Genomic DNA, 16,095 nt, shown 5'->3' with positions numbered 1-16,095 from the left:
CTCCTTCCCCTGTTGGCCAACAGAATTGATGCTAGATTTGTCTTCCATTCTCTCTTCCTATTTTTAAACACAAATTTCTCTTTCAGTGCTTTCACTAGCTGTTGAGAACCATGTCTGACAACGGAGAACTGGAAGACAAGCCACCAGCTCCTCCTGTCCGGATGAGCAGCACTATCTTCAGTTCAGGAGGGAAGGACCAGTTGTCCGCGAACCACAGCTTGAAACCCCTGCCCTCTGTACCAGAAGAGAGAAAACCTAGAAATAAAATCATCTCCATATTCTCTGGCACTGAAAAAGGTAAGATGCCTCCATTTTCCAAGGTTGTTATCTCTGTTCCGTTACTCTTTGTGTAAGCTTCGATTGCACATTGGACATTGGAGCCCATAACCTGCACGGGAGATCTGTGCCATTTCTTTATTACAGCCTGCCTGCAATAAAGAAATCTGCCTGTCGGGGATTAGAGGAAATGCTGAAGGGTTGGTACGTGTGTTCAGTGAGCCATTCTTTCCATTTGCACTGACAGTTTGAAGATGGAATCGTAGAATCAATCAGGTTGGAAAAGACCTGTAAGTCAGCTAGCCCAGATGAAGTGCTAAGGAAGAAAAATCAACTAACTCATTGAGGAAAACCTCTGCTTGCTGCCTCTCATGTTTGCTGCCCAATTTAGAGTAATGCATTTCCAAACAAACCTAATAAACATTTGTGATTTCTGCGTGTTGTGTTACTTAGCCTTTTGCTATGCTAAATGCAGATTTCTAGTTTAAACTGAGTAACCAGCTGTTCTGCAAGTTACTTCGTGTTGATGACTACTTAGGTGGTACCTTTGAGAAAAAAGGTAGTGAAGAAGAAGTGGGAGGATGCAGTGGGTGTGAAGGAGAACTGAGAAAAATGAAGCCCTTCCGTTGGGGTCAGATCCGTGTAGTGCACTGCTCAGGTTAATCACCAATGGGCAAACAAATCTCTTGTGCTTTAAACAAGGATTATTTCTGAGGGGAAAAAAAGGGCTTTAAGGAAGCTCGGCTGTACCTGGGCTTTGTTGCTGTCCTGTCTCCTGTATGATGAGTGTGCATATGGCACTAGAGCTGGTTTTCCAGGATGTCTGTATCCACGTGAAATAAAATAGTGCAGAGAAATAGCTCCTCACATCTGTTACGGTTAAACTGTGCAGGGCGTTATTAGCCTGACCTGAAGCTGCAATGCGTTTTGTTGCTCTGTAACATTTAGCATTTTTTTAATATTAGGATTTATTCCTAACAGAAATTCATACCAAATGTTAACACGCATCAACACGAGTTACGTTTTGGATTAGCTCTGAAGCTGTTGCACGTGTAATGGTGTGCACCCTGCCCCCGGGTTTGGAGATGGCTTGGGCTGTGCATCTATTTACAAATGCCGGGGAATTGATTACAGAAGTATGGCACAGAATCTCCAGGGAAGAGCAAACATCCAGGCAGGAAAATACATATTTTTATGTATCCTAGTATCAGTGTTAGGAAAGAGGTTGCACATTACCAGCTTGTCCTGGGGAAGACCTTGCTGCTCTCAGCGATCTCTAGTTCCGCTCCTGGCTTCCTGCGCCGAGCTGTTGATGATGTGCGAGGTAGGGCTGGTTCAGTCCTGCCGCCACAGGTTTGACTGCTTCAAGAGACTTTGCTTCCCCGGTTATTTATTCACTTTGCTAACAGTTTTCCCCAGGGCTGGTTTTTATTCTTGCTCAGCTGTGCGAGCAGCCCTCGTGCAGCCGTGCCTCCGCGCAGAGCAGGCGCTAGAGGCAGGCTTCTCTGCACTCTGAAGATAGCTTTCCAGTCTGGCAGCCTTTGTGCTGCGCACGGTGGGTGTGTTTTCCTTTTCAGAGGATGGAAAGATTGGCCAGCATAGCTTTTGGAAGCCGAAAAGTTATTTCACAAGGTCACTTATTGTGCAATAACTGACCGTGGCTGGATTACAGCAATAGAGGTGGCATGGGTAAAAGCCCTACAGAGGCCAGTCTGTACGGAAAATGTGAGAAGCTGCTGCAGGTTGGAAGTGAGAGCCCGAGAGAGAGACTGCAGGCCATTTAGCTCTGTGATGGTGGTAAGCCGCACGTGTCAGGAGCAGGTTCTAGCTTAGCATGCAGCCGCTGGTATTTATTAGCGTATTTTGATCATGGGAAATTCCTAGAAACTGTTGTGGTGAGTGCTGAAGAAAAGCTGGTGGAAGAATCAAACCTCCCAGTCCATCTTCTGGCTGGGAGAATGGCTTTGGAGCTGGGGTAACGCTTGCAATTCTGCTGTTGCATAGGTGATCTTCAGAGCATTTGTGACCCTTTTTTGTTTGGACAGGCGAATAGCGAAGTAGAAAGCAAGCACCACGTGGAGGGAGGTTTTCCTTGCTCTGAATTAGTAACACTGAATAAGACTGGTGTTGTGAAGTGAGTTTCTAATGCGGGTGGGCACAGTGCAGCTGGAGAGCTTTGTGGCACTTGATAGTGCCTTTCCTTCTCCATGGACATTTCCTCTTTCCATCTTGCTCGTGGGTTTGTTCTTGCCGAAGTGGCTGGAAAGGTGGTTGAAGACTTGTCTACAGCTGCATTGACTCACCTGAAACTGCTTTAGAAGCTGAACACTCAGACTTGTTCAGACCGCTGTAAATACTGACACGTACCAGAATTATGGACGTGAATGTGCATACCTGTTCAGTGTGTGTGCGTCTACTGATATTTAGTGACACAAACTAAAAATGGGAGAAATAATTTCTGCTGAGAAAAGTATGTTTCTGAGAAAATTGTGCCCCTTTATCTTCTCTGGATGTTAAAGAAATACTTAAAATAATGTCTTTCTGGGGAAAAAAAGTGGAAGGGTTTACACCATGGCAAAATAACGTGGTTGGGAAAATGATAATTAAATGATAAAGCTTAAGAAAATTTCTGAAAGTTGTATTTTTTTAATACGGAAAAAGCTTGTTGATGGTCTGACCCACAGCGAGGATAATGTAAACATCCAAAGAAATGTTTGCAGCCCTCATGACTGCAAAGCTGGCTGTCAAATCTAAATGGACACAGTGACTTTCTGGCACTAAAAACAATGGTCAGGTGTTAGTTGTTTTGTTCATTAGCATGGCTAATTAAATAGTTGTGTTTTTAATTCTTTATTCTGGTGCTGCTAGGCTGTACAGAAATACTGGCTTCTTGCTTGCTGCTTGAAATATGTTCAGACTATATGGAAAATGATCCTTTAACCTAACGTTGCATTTGAGGTAGACTTTTTTCAAGGGTGAAATGTCTGCAGCCAGTGCAGAGGTTAACAAATGGCTGCAACAAATGTTAAGTTCTGCTCAGAAAATGAAAGAACGCCTTCGCAGAGACGTACAAGGCTACTGCAAACGGTGAGGTGCAGGGATAGCTGGATAAAGTGGTTTGGCTTTCTTCTGCAGCTTTCTGCCCCTGTGATTTGGCAGGGTCCCTCCGGCTGCCTTCAGGGTATGCATTTCCCCACAGCTCTGCCCCCGCTCCTCTTTTAGCGGGCTGGCTTGGGGGGGCGGCGGGATCTGGGGTGCTTGCTGCAGGCAGCGAGGCTTAGCAAATGCGGAGCTCCTGCCCATGTCTGAGCTAGTTCTGCACCGAAATAATCAGAGAAGAGGTTATTTAATGACTTAGTCCAGGAGGTTTTTTCCCCAGTTCCATTGTTCAGGAGAAGTGAGGAGATAGTCATCTTTTTACTAGAGTACTTAATTGCCGTGAATTTCCTTGGCCAGACTTCTGAAGTCAAGTGAACCCGTGTGTGTTTTTGGAGAGCCTGAAAGCTGTCCCCTAAAACTAGGAACTAGACAGTCTTTGAGGTGATTTCTTAATCAGAGCAGTTCTCCTTTCTAAAGTTAAAGTGTAAATCCTTCTGAAGGAGCCTTCTTTTTTCCCCACTGTGTCAGGGCCTGTGAGCCGTGCTGGTGCCCGGCTGGCTGCAGAGCCAAGGGACTGTGCCGTAAATTCACTTGTGGCTTGAAACGAACGTTGCCCTTTATTAAAGGGATTCCCATTTAAATACAGATCTGTGATGCAAACATAATCAGAGGTTCAAAAATAGTGTGGCCTCCCAGTGGCCTTGTTAACAGAGCCTCAAGTGCATCTTGCCAAAACATGACTCACTGGACTTGCCTCTTGACTGAAGTTTGCTGCTTGCGTTTGTTTAAAGTGTCTCTGATCTGCTGTTCCTGTGGGGAGAGGAGTGTTTCAGTCTCTTTGTCCAGCACACTAACACGATGTGTATTTTTGCAAGGGTTGGGTTTATTTGTGCAGCACATGCTGGACGATTTGAGCACCAGCTCCCATTCCCTAACTGTCAAGTGCTCCAGAACAGGAATCTTCCTGAGGAATACAAATTTCTTATTTTTTTTTCCTTCTTGCTTTCACATAAACAACTGCAAGAGGTTGGGAAGAAACAGTACTTTCCTTAAAGATGTTAAATGAGAACATTTGACAGTCCATTTGCTTTTTGGCTCTGATTTGTGCAGCCATATTAAAGATATCCTGTTTATAATAGCCACGTCTTTCCACTGCATTGTTCAGCTCGAGGCAGCCCACATGGCTTTTCATTTGTAAGCATTGTCCTCGGTTCCCTGTCCTTCCTTTCCCGCCAGCATGAGGGAATTTCAGACAGATCCCCTGGCTCTGAGCGACGTGATGTGTGCTTGCCCCAAGAACTTTTAACCATGGAGTTACTAGGAGGTGCTGTTTTACCTGCTCTTCTTCTGTACTGAATCTTGACTTTTTGTATTTAAAAGCGAATCAATTTTTATTATTTTTTTTTGCCAGGCAATCATAAAACGGTAGGCAAGGTAGATCTTAAAACAGTGCACTGCTTTCATTCCTTGCTGTAAGGACTGTGGCATTCTTGCTGGCCTTATGCGTGCTGTAATACATGCTGCTGATTCAGCTATCTGCTCTGCGAGCCCTCAGGCATTGCCAGGAGTAAACACTCACTTTTCTTGGTATCAAGCAAGACATGCTCTGCAGCGTGCTGCCAGGGCTCTGCCTTTCTGCAGAGGGCAGTGAGGTGAAGCCTTGAGCATCGGATCTTTGCCCAGAGAGCAAGCAGTGAGTCCAGTCCGCTCTGCTGTGCTGCCAGGGGAAGCGAGCAGGGCTTGGGCTTTTGGACAAGGACAAGAGAACAGGTTCCCTTTCCTCAGAAAAGGTTTCAAGACCCTAACGGTGTATAGCTGTATGTTAGATTTAGATTTAAATGGAAATGGAAGACAATTTGCAGTTATTCTTTCTTAGAAATAAATAAATCTCCAAACCAAGTGCCATACGTTATAAAACATCTTCCAAATTTAATTGAATCTAGGTTGAATCGTGCACGTGGCCTTTCTCATTATCTATTCCTGCTTCTGTTACTTATTATGCTTACTTTTTGCCTTTTTTTTCTATGTTTAAATTAGATAATTTGGTCTAAGGCTACAAACTCTTATCTTCATCGCGGGAAGTCCTGATTTGCATTAATTACCTTGAATTGAAGCAGCCAGGCAACTGAGTTTTAACTGTCTTTAGGGTGAACTTGAGGGTGAACTGAAGTTGTCTTCAGTGTTTAATACACATTAAAATGTTCTTTTTTGAATTGTAAACACTTCATATGTGTTCCAGAGCTCTTTGTGCTCTGGGGCTCTTGATCTCTTATTTGATTGCTGCCACAGTATAAATGATTTGAATGAAAGAACTTGGTGATTCTTGTGGGAAGTCTATACTAACCTGAAGATATCAAGTCACCATGTTGTATATTTAAAAACCTCCAGCCTTTAAAAAGAATAAAGATTACATTCGTCCCAGCTGTTACGTTTGGATTTGTTATGCTCTATTGAGACAATAGGACTTTAAGTCTATGCTCAAGTGATCTTCTAATCACTTTACAGGAAGCAAGAAAAAGGAAAAGGAACGTCCAGAAATCTCCCCACCGTCAGATTTTGAGCATACGATCCATGTCGGCTTTGATGCTGTTACGGGCGAGTTCACTGTAAGTACACCTGGCGTGGAGGTGCTGAGCAAACAGCTGTGGGACAGCGCTGTAGTGAAGCCATTGTGGGATTTCAGAATGAAGTGTCAGTTAGTCTCTTATCAAACAAATAATTTTACTGTGTATTTGTATGGCCTGTGGAGTAACAAGACTGACCTGTTAGCGCTTGAGCCGTGTGTGTGTACCATCTAAAGCTTTGTGTCGTGTGGGGCAGCCTTTGAGAAACACCGTGGGGAAGAGAAGTACCCTCATGAGTTCACTTTCAGTATTTTTTAACACCGGTTCTACTGAGTGCTTTTGTAGTCCTGTTCCTCATGACTGACTGATTACACCTGAAAGGTGTTCTGTCATGATGAGACAGCGGGCTGGAGCCCCTGAACATTTGAGACACTGAGCAATCAGGAGGTATTTCAGCTGTAGCTCAATTTATATTTTATTACCCATCTATGTTCCCATTAACCCCATCCTACCTGTTGGTGTGTTTAAGGCTGTACCTGCTATACATTGTATGGAGGAAATAATTTTGTTCTCATTTTTAAATCTCTTCAAAATGCTGGATAAAGGCTTAAATCATATATTATTTCAGGGAATGCCAGAGCAATGGGCTCGGTTGCTACAGACCTCAAATATCACGAAGCTAGAACAGAAGAAAAACCCGCAGGCAGTACTAGATGTGCTGAAATTCTACGACTCCAAAGACACAGCAAAGCAGAAGTATCTGAGTTTTTCTGCTCCAGGTGAGATGCACAAGGCATACTGAAGGGGGAGCTGGGTGTTTGGATCCATCTTCCTCTCTGGGGATAATAAATCAGATTCAAATGCTGAAAGAGCAAGCTACTTTTCAATGAGGAACAAACATTTGAAGATGGATCTAAAACTTACTGGAAATTGGCTTTGTCCAGTTTATTTCCTGTTTTAAGTGGAGAGGGGAAGAAATGGAACTGGATATTTAAGACAGCAACCCAAATTAATGGGCTGTGTTTATGAAGCTGGCACTCTGTAACTGTGATTAATTGGTTTTGTACCAGAGATCTTGATCTTCCAGTCTGAGATTGGAACATGTATTTAGATGCTTGCTGTCTGTGAACTTGCATTTTTCTGTCTCCTGTGCAATGACACCAAAGATGCAGAGCAAGTTGTTCTTCCTAGGTCAAGAGCTGTATGGAGGGGGGCTGAGAGAATGACTCCTACAAATGCACGCAGTTCCTTTTATCTAGTTCTCTTCCAAATCATTTGCATTCTGAAAATAACTTAATAATAAGGCTTTGTAGTGTCCTCAGCCTTCACTCAAAATACAGCTTAAGGGAACAGAAATATCCATTTGATTCTGCTTTCACATCTCAATAAGACAGGACACATGAGTGATGCGCGATGCTGAGTTTGGAAAACTCTTTGTGGGTGCTCAAGTGAGGTGAAGAGCAAGTTGGGAAACCATCAAATTGTGCTTTCTGAGAGATGAGGAAATCTCTAAAGTGGACCATGTTCTTTACTCTGTACACCTCATTATTTTTGTAATGATTTTGTTTTTTCTGTTTTTGCTATTTAGAAAAAGATGGTTTCCCTTCAGGAACACCAACGGTGAGTGAGTTTACTCTTCTTTGTTTCTTCTCAAGCATGTACAGTGTCATAATTTCTGTAATTGTTATATAACTGATCTTGTAATATAAAACAAAATGAGATTTATGTTCTTAATCCACAATAAAAGGGGGTCAAGAAAGCATATTTCACTGGATTAAAAATATGTGAGTCTTGTAATGAAATGTAATAGTGCACCTTTTCTATCCTTTTCTTTTGATATCAGTCAGATTTTTTTTATCTTCATATAAAAATATTAATAATAATAAAAATAAGTATTTTACACTGTGGGGGAGATGATTTTGTTTGTATTTATAATTTTTAACTTTGAAAAAAATGTAGACCAATGCCAAAGGTTCGGAGCCATCAACAGCTGTGGCAGATGATGATGACGATGATGAAGAAGCACCTCCTCCTGTTATTGCTCCGCGGCCAGATCACACCAAATCGGTGAGTGGCTGTAAAATTTACAGTGCAGACTTGCATTTCACAATATTGTGGAACTTTTTCTCCTTCTTTGTTATTGCAAAGTGTTTTATTTGTGAAGTGACCTGTTTTAAGCTTTTATGGAGAAATTGGGTTCTTATTCACATGTGCTTGCCAAGAAAATGCATAATTTGCAGATACAACTTGGATCAGAAATCTTGAAGTTAACGCTGATTAGTTTGTTGGCTTATGTTGCAGTGAGTCAGTTATGCTTCTCCTTCAACCCAAGATGCAAGGAGGAGGCTTTTTAGTCCTAAAAAACAAAGTCTAGTTTCTGTATCTTTGCACAGTACAGTAGGATGAGTGTACTGCATTTATTCTTTTTATTTGATTACAGAGTGGTAGCCTCACCTAATGTACTATGTAAGCCCACAGAAATTCAAATTTAGGATTTGAATGCTTATTTCTCCCACAAGGTCATCAGTATTAGGTGAAAAGCAAAATGCTTAAGAAGTTGTTTAAGTTTCATTGTGATTATCCTGAACTGCACATCTGGCTAGCAGAGTCCCAGGAATCCTGGTTAGCACATCTAATTTTTTGACCAAGGCAGATGTACACACTGCTGCTCTGTTGCCAACTTATTTTCACTCCAGGAGCACAAAAGTGCGATTTGTGTGTGTTTGTCAAGTCATACAGCTTTAGAATTGCCAATTTGGGCTACGTGAACAAATACAGTGTGACAGGTCTATGGTTTGGTATTGCTGGGATAGCTGTGCGTGGCTGTAAGCTTGCATAGTTTTTCAGGTGCAGGTCTCCTCCAGAGGAAATGGAATAAAGTTCCAAGAAAATTCCCCTGAACCAGGGACAACTGGGAAATTCCCAGACATTTATGTGTCTTTTCATGGTGAAGTGTGAGTGTTTTTCCTTTAAATCTTAGGAGTAGTTGGTCTTGCCATTAAATAGTGATTTGTTCTGTGAGACTTGGAAATTGCAGGAATGTAATAAATAGATGAAAGGGCCCTTCCTTTTAACTAGCGTGGGTTACAAAGAACAAGCAAATAGAAAACCCAGAAAAAGGCTGGCTGTGGAAGTTAATCTGCTAGCATCCACTCTGTACAGGAAGCCTCTGCCTCTTTCATTTAGAGGCCAGTAAGGTTGCCAGCATCTCGACTTCCTGGAATGTAATGTTTTTCAGGTCTCATTTCTGCCTGCAAGCTGTTACGTAAAATGTTGCTTAGTGATCTTTGAAGAATGGTGATCGTTTGCAACTGAAAGTCAGTGATCATAAAGAAAATGCTCAATTAAATGAGTAAATGTTCTGTCTTAACAACAGATTTATACACGGTCTGTAATTGATCCCATCCCTGCATCAGCTGGTGACACTTCTGTCGACAGTGGGACGAAATCAGGTGACAAGCAGAAAAAGAAGACCAAAATGTCAGATGAAGAGATCATGGAAAAACTACGTAGGTGTCTTTTTTTTCAGATAAATGGATGCTTTAGAACTGCTGGGGCAGTGGGAATTAAGCTTTTGCCCTTACCCTTATTTCTGTGTAAGGGTTTGTGAATACTGTGCTTGCTTAGTTTTGTGTCAGACAGTAGCTGAGAGGAGCTGCATTCAGAAATTTTGCTAATAGCAATGCCTTGGAGCCCTAAAGGGTAAAAAAAAAACATTGTAGTTATTTTTTTCTTTTATTTTTTTGATTAAAGTTCAGTAGTGATAATGTTATCCACATGTGCAGTATATCCATCATAATGTAAAATATTCCAGTTTCTGTTGTAGCTTGTTCCATAATCTTCTTGGAGATAATTTTTCACCGCATTAATGTTCCTGTGCTTAAGTCAGGAACTGACTGGTTTCTGGAGCAGGCTAACCTCATAGATTCATCATAATCTCATATGGGGTTTTGCTGTGTGGAAGACTATCATTAAGATGAAATACTAGTGGGAAATAGCATGATCTGTCTTGTTTTACTCTAAACAAGTATAATGACTGAGACTGGGCCTTTTGGAACTGGAACTGAATCAGGAACCGTTGGCAGTTCATGCATCAGACTTCACTACATGGGCTGACCCACTTTTGGAGGTATCTTGCTCATGCCATTCCCACTGAAGGGGAACGGTGGGATTTATGCATCTTTTAACATGAGCTGACAAACAGTCAATGCCGTGCTACAGTAGCAAAGAATATTTCCAAAATCCACGACTCTTCTAAGATTTTATAAGAAAATGTTTTTCTTTGTTTTTTCTTTTTTTTTTTTTCTTTCCTTTTTTAGGCACTATTGTGAGCATAGGTGATCCCAAGAAAAAGTACACCAGATATGAAAAAATTGGGCAGGGGTAAGTGTTCATCCCTACTTGTATTCCTGGTGAGCCAGTGCTAAAGGCGATCTCTCTGATTCTGTCAGGTAGCCACCACTTCCTGAAGCAAGCAGAAACGTTGGCTGTATTAAGCAGTAATAGGCAGACGGTGAAGGCTTTACAGTGGTAGAACTTCCAAATTGTCTCTAAGTGCAAAAGCAGAGCACTGTGACTTCTCTCTGGGTGTATTTAGTCCTCTCCTTTCCCAGTAAGATGCATTCATCCGTTTTGTAACATGACTACTGAATAGCTTGGGGTTATATCGGAAGGCTTTCTGCCTGCTAAACTAACAATGCTGCCTTGACTAATTTATTGCTCTAGTGTTCCTATGGATTCTTTTGAGCCAAAAGTATATTCAACTCTAGCTTCTCCGGCTTTGATTATATGTAGCTGACTCATACTCTATACTTTCCAAATATGTCTGTTTGTGGGAGGGCTTCCCCTGGAGGAAGATGAAAAGGAGTGCAAAGGAGTGCCTTCTACAGAAGGGGCTTCCCAGCTTTTCTGATCATAGGGATCAGCACAAGTTGTAGGGGTTTAGGCATCTTCAGTGCAGTTTGTCTCAGAAACAAGTGTACTTCTGATTAATTTGCCTCAACTGACTGGCATTTCTATGATATTGCTTATTTTTAACAACTTTTTGATAAAGTTCTTGCAACATTGAAAGCTAACACAATTTTGTGTTTGTGATTTGTCTGTTCACGTGCATGTTTTACACAGAGACTCAGCTGGCTGTAACGTGTTTTTTTTTTTTTTTTTCTTCACAGGGCTTCAGGTACAGTTTTCACAGCTATTGATGTGGCAACGGGACAGGAGGTAAGACTGCTGTGCTCATTGCAAAGGAAATACTTTTTCCATAAATATTTTCTTCTGTAGGTGGCTGAAATAATCTGACTAGGTTTCTTTCTGTGGCTCCAATCTCTGCTGTTACCTCCCAAAAGAATGTTTGTCACAGTCATTTGTAACAGTGTGTGCCTTGTTTTGTAGTAATCAGATGATGGAAAGCTAAAAATAGAGTTTTTTTTTCTCTCCAGTGAAAAGCAGAGGGAGTGAGATGTGCCAGATGTGGGTTTTGAAAACAGTTTATCCTTCAAGTATTGTGGGCAATGGGTCCCTGGATTTTCAGAAATAAAATTTTTAGTCTTTCAACACCTCTTCTGTAGTCCTGTTTTAGTAGAGGTGTTTGATACACATTATCTGTACCTTATCTGGAAATAACTTGTGCCTGTATTTTCCTTTGTTTTAATTAAAATGCCTTCTCCACATTCTGCTCTGTTTTTTCTACTTGATGCTTCCAAACCTGTCTTGAAAAGATGATGACATCAGCAACATTCTGCGTGCGTGTCATCCAGGGATCATCTCTGATTCCCCAGGACTAAAATTGTAGGAGTTAAATGCTTCTCTTTAAATTCAGTTTTTGTCTAGTTTTCCTTGAAAAGGCTGAAAGTAGCCATTTGTTAGGTCACTGATAAGTAATTACCCTTTCATCAGTAACCACATCTACCAGCACTGGAGTGGGATACCGCATCACAATAAACATAAGCCTTTCAATTGTCTCAGTACGATCTCTCTTAATTTGCCTTCTACACACTGCAGTGCTTCGTGTCCTCTCACTGCAGAGTGGATTTTTTGTCTGAGTTCCATTCTTAGACCTTCTCTGCTTCTTGTCAGGCAGGTGGTCTGATGGTTGATTGCTTGTGGTCTATTCCTTCGTGCATTAAACTGATGGCATAGTCTGGCTTCCTTGATGCTCTCTGTCGAAGGAAGAGAAGGAAGCTTTTGGGGAACAATTGGGTTTGTCCGTTGGTAAGAAAAGAAGGCCAGAGGAGGATTTCATTGCTGTTTTCAGCTGCTTAGCAGGGGAAGGTGTAGAGAACATGGAGCTACATGTGGCAGGACAAGAGTTAACACACAATGCCGAAAGGGGCCTTCTGGTTGGATATTAGAAGTCTGTTTTTCTCACAGTCATTTTAATCCAGCATAGGATGGGGCTCCAGAGGGGTTGTGGAGTGTCCCTGCTCCTTGACATCTCCATTCAGAACTTGGTTGGGCAAGGCCCTCAGCTCTAAGTTGGCCCTACTTTGAGCAAGGGGTTGCACTGAGGTCCCTTGCAATCTTAGTTATTTTGTGATTCTGTGCCACAAGTTCTCTTATTTTTTGATGCCTTTGCCAGTGTGTTAGTGATTGTTTCTATGAGATCGCATCAGTCCTTGTGTTAACACTGCAGTTTTGGTCTCATGGATAAGTTATCTTGTAAAGCTTCAAACTGCATCCTTAAAGTGTTACAGCTAACTGAACAGACTTGGGACAATTCTTCTTTATTTTAGAGTCTGGAACACATACCCTAGTTAAATTATTTCTTGGACAAGATGGTTCTTTATCTTTCCTTCTCCCTCTGGGATAGTTTTTTGTCTTAATTGCTTTGGGAGAGTTTTCCGGTCTTTCTTTTCCCCAAGAGCATTATGTCTCACAACATTTTCCCTATGACGGTCACTACAGGCAATTGATGTTTCTTTACCAACCTTGACTACCACAGTGCCTTTTTATATCTTGCTGGCAGATCATTTCAGTTCTCTGTTCCCGAGTTGTCTCTCAAACTTTGGCTAATTCTGTTGCTTGTACCGTGATAACAATTTACTCCTTATTTTGCTGTAGATTCAAATGTTCCCACTTCATTGTTTGATAGTTTGCTGCATTTTCAGTGCTTATTCTGTAGAAGTGTTCTTTCAGTCTTTTCTGTTCACGCTGTTTTTTGCAGCTCCTTCTGCCTCCCAGCATTTTCATGCCCAAACACTAATCTAGTCAGAAGAAGATGGAAAAACAAATTGCTTTCCTTGCATTGGAAGGAAACTCTTAGTTGCTATGAGAATCTGTTCTGCTTTAGGCCTGTTGATAAAAATTTGGGCAACTATCTTTTTATCTCCTGAAAGTTTTGTTTGCTAAATTTGTGGATCTTTTCAGCTGCTGGAGTATGGTGTTGGCTATAAGAGAGAGTTGTACCCTCATAAATAAACAGCCTGCCAGCTGTTCCAAACTCCCTAATTCTGTTATAGAATCTCTCACCTCTCCTATGCTTTTATTGTATTTAGAATGATTGCAAGATTTTGATACTCAGGTTTGAGTGATGGCTGTTTCATTTTGTCCTCGTCAGGTTGCTATCAAACAGATAAACCTGCAGAAACAGCCCAAGAAGGAGTTGATTATTAATGAGATCTTGGTAATGAAGGAGCTAAAGAACCCCAACATAGTCAACTTCCTGGACAGGTAAATGAAGACAGCTGGCAGATTCCTTTGTTCTTGGGGGGGGGGGGTTCAGAGGTTTTAACATGATATTCTGGTTATAGACTCAACCTTTCTGTATCTCAGAGTCTTAAAAACAAATGACTGTATTTAGAGTGACTTTTTTTTTTTCCCAAAGTAATCTTTTATGGGGAAATGGTCTAATGATTCCGTAACAAGCCTTCTGTCATGAATGCAATGTTGCATGTAGTTGTGGATCAGTGGTGGACAGGAGTACAGCTGGAAGATACTGTGTTCTGCATGAGATGTGGGATGTTGGACCTGATGATCATAAAGGTCTTCTCCAACCTAAATGATTCTATGTTATCCTGCCCAGTGAGGTAGTAAGAAGCAGCGGGGTTTTGTTGTCAGCATTGACATTTCAAGTTACTTACCAGAAATCAACTTTCTTTACGTTTGCCTTGAAGTCCTTGCAAATCATTTCCTTGACCAGAAGTCACAGTGTTCTTATCAGTCATTTTTCACTCCTTGATCTCTCGTGATGGCAAACAGGCGTGCTTTTCATTTTTCGTTTGTAGTTACCTTGTAGGAGACGAACTGTTTGTGGTGATGGAGTATCTAGCTGGAGGCTCGCTAACAGATGTGGTCACAGAAACATGCATGGATGAAGCACAGATTGCTGCTGTTTGCAGAGAGGTAAGAATTGTATTTGATGAGTAGAGGAATGAAGGTGCATTCTGTTCACTGAGGTTTTATGGTGCATATACATTAAGACTAATTGCAACAGTTGTGTTCAGTTAGGAAGAATGCACGATACTGAGAGCAGGAATCAATATTTAAATTAGAAATATGCACAGAAAATAGCAAAATGAGTCTAACTCGGAAAATTGTGTTTACAACACAGAATGATACCAATTTTGAGCTGGATGTTTGAGAATATTAAATGATGGAGCACATAAAGATGAACTTGATGCAGACTGTCCCTGTCTTGTTTTAGTAGCTATTTTCATAGTAAGTGAAATCTGTAGCTCTGCAATGGTTAAACTTTCTTTATGGATTTCTCATGAAAATAATTCTCCAGAAAATTATAGCTGGAGTAATTTTAAGATTTCAGTATGGTATCAGAGTTAAAAATAGCTGATGTCACAAGTCATCAGCTAATTCTGACCTGAGTCAGTGTGTCAGCATCCAGCTCAGGCTTGATTTATTACGGCAGAGGGGAAAGTAATTGTATTATCTGCTGTGCAGGAGAAGCATAGACATTTAAAAGCTCATTTGGCTACATTGGCATGACATCTGCTTTTGATGATTCACCCAAAGGGAGGGGATGGAAAGCAAACTTGTACATTAACATGTACGGACAGGTAATGATTTCCTGAGAAACCAGAGCTGGAAGCAGAGAAATGAAAGTAACTATGTACGGTAACAATAGTTACTTTTTCTGAGGAAAAAAGTCTAATCTTGAGCTACTGTATTTCATGGGAACACTGCTGCCCAGAATGTTACATACCCTTCATTCTGCAAATCCGTACTACTTTACTAAAGCAAACGAAGGCACAAAACACTTGCTGGGGATCACACCCGTGCCAAGTTGCAAATGGTAGATGTTCTGCTTATATTAAAAGAGAATATCTTATATGTATTTTTGCCTTTTATTCTCAGATAGCAAAATTAAATTTCATTGTGATTTTAGGCAGAAAGATTTTAATCTAGAAACAAGCAAAACCAATACTAGTGATGTTCATAATGAAGATGTTGTACAGCCTTTGCTGCGGTAAAGGTTGCTTGCAGGTTGAGAGTGAAGCATTCTTGTTGATGAAACTTCAGGCTAAAAGGCTCTCGTTTAGTCCCTTACAGTTCCTGTAGCATGAACTTGTTAAAATGGCTTGTACCAAAATTAACATCTGTGATTTTTTGGGAACATCTTGGATGATGGCTGGGTAACAAGGAGAAGAATTTCTGGGTTTGTTAAGACAGCAGAGAATTTCTCAGATTAAATCATCTTTGACCTCATGAGATCTGGAGGGTATTTTTTTTTTAGCACAAGAGCTTCCTCTGCTGGTTATTCTAAATAACACCTGTTACATTTTTGTCCTCAACGCTGTCTGAGGGTTAAGCATTGCTTTTGAATTTATATTCACATAGAGAAATTGTTCTTCTGTATGCTGATTTATTTTTTTTTGTTCCCTCATCCAGTGCTTGCAAGCACTTGAGTTCTTACATGCCAACCAGGTCATCCACAGAGACATTAAGAGTGACAACGTGCTGCTAGGAATGGATGGATCAGTTAAACTAAGTGAGTACCAGAAACTTGTTTGTGTTCTGTTTTCCTTTTCCCAGTAAACTTTGCTTAAGAGAGTGTACATCAGTAGGAGGAGAGCTGACAGAGAAATTGAGGTGCATTTTTATTGGATACGAGTAACAGAAATTTATTCCATGTTATAAAGTGTGTAACTCCCAGGTAGGCAACATTGAAACTCCGAGGGCCCTCAGACTAGGGCTGAGAGTGTTA

At 41.2% G+C, this 16,095-nt stretch overlaps 1 protein-coding gene across 3 annotated transcripts in view; it reads left to right on the top strand.

Moving 5' to 3' along the window:
* The window catches only part of PAK2 (p21 (RAC1) activated kinase 2), a 42,728-nt gene that overhangs the window by 20,896 nt on the left and 5,737 nt on the right, over positions 1-16,095 (top strand). For all 3 annotated transcript variants that reach the window (XM_082767735.1, XM_082767736.1, XM_082767737.1), the window contains 11 exons: positions 87-297; positions 5,881-5,981; positions 6,568-6,718; positions 7,528-7,559; positions 7,899-8,006; positions 9,316-9,448; positions 10,259-10,322; positions 11,111-11,159; positions 13,495-13,607; positions 14,162-14,279; positions 15,780-15,879. In XM_082767735.1, coding sequence (XP_082623861.1) covers positions 111-297; positions 5,881-5,981; positions 6,568-6,718; positions 7,528-7,559; positions 7,899-8,006; positions 9,316-9,448; positions 10,259-10,322; positions 11,111-11,159; positions 13,495-13,607; positions 14,162-14,279; positions 15,780-15,879 — 1,156 coding nt within the window. In that variant the 5' untranslated portion in view covers positions 87-110. The remainder of the gene's footprint in view (positions 1-86; positions 298-5,880; positions 5,982-6,567; positions 6,719-7,527; positions 7,560-7,898; positions 8,007-9,315; positions 9,449-10,258; positions 10,323-11,110; positions 11,160-13,494; positions 13,608-14,161; positions 14,280-15,779; positions 15,880-16,095) is intronic.

This window comes from Aythya marila (assembly GCF_965140915.1).
Source record: "Aythya marila genome assembly, chromosome: 9".
NCBI lineage: Eukaryota > Metazoa > Chordata > Aves > Anseriformes > Anatidae > Aythya > Aythya marila.
Note: the sequence above shows the minus strand (reverse complement) of the source record. Positions and strands in the feature narration are given on the sequence as shown.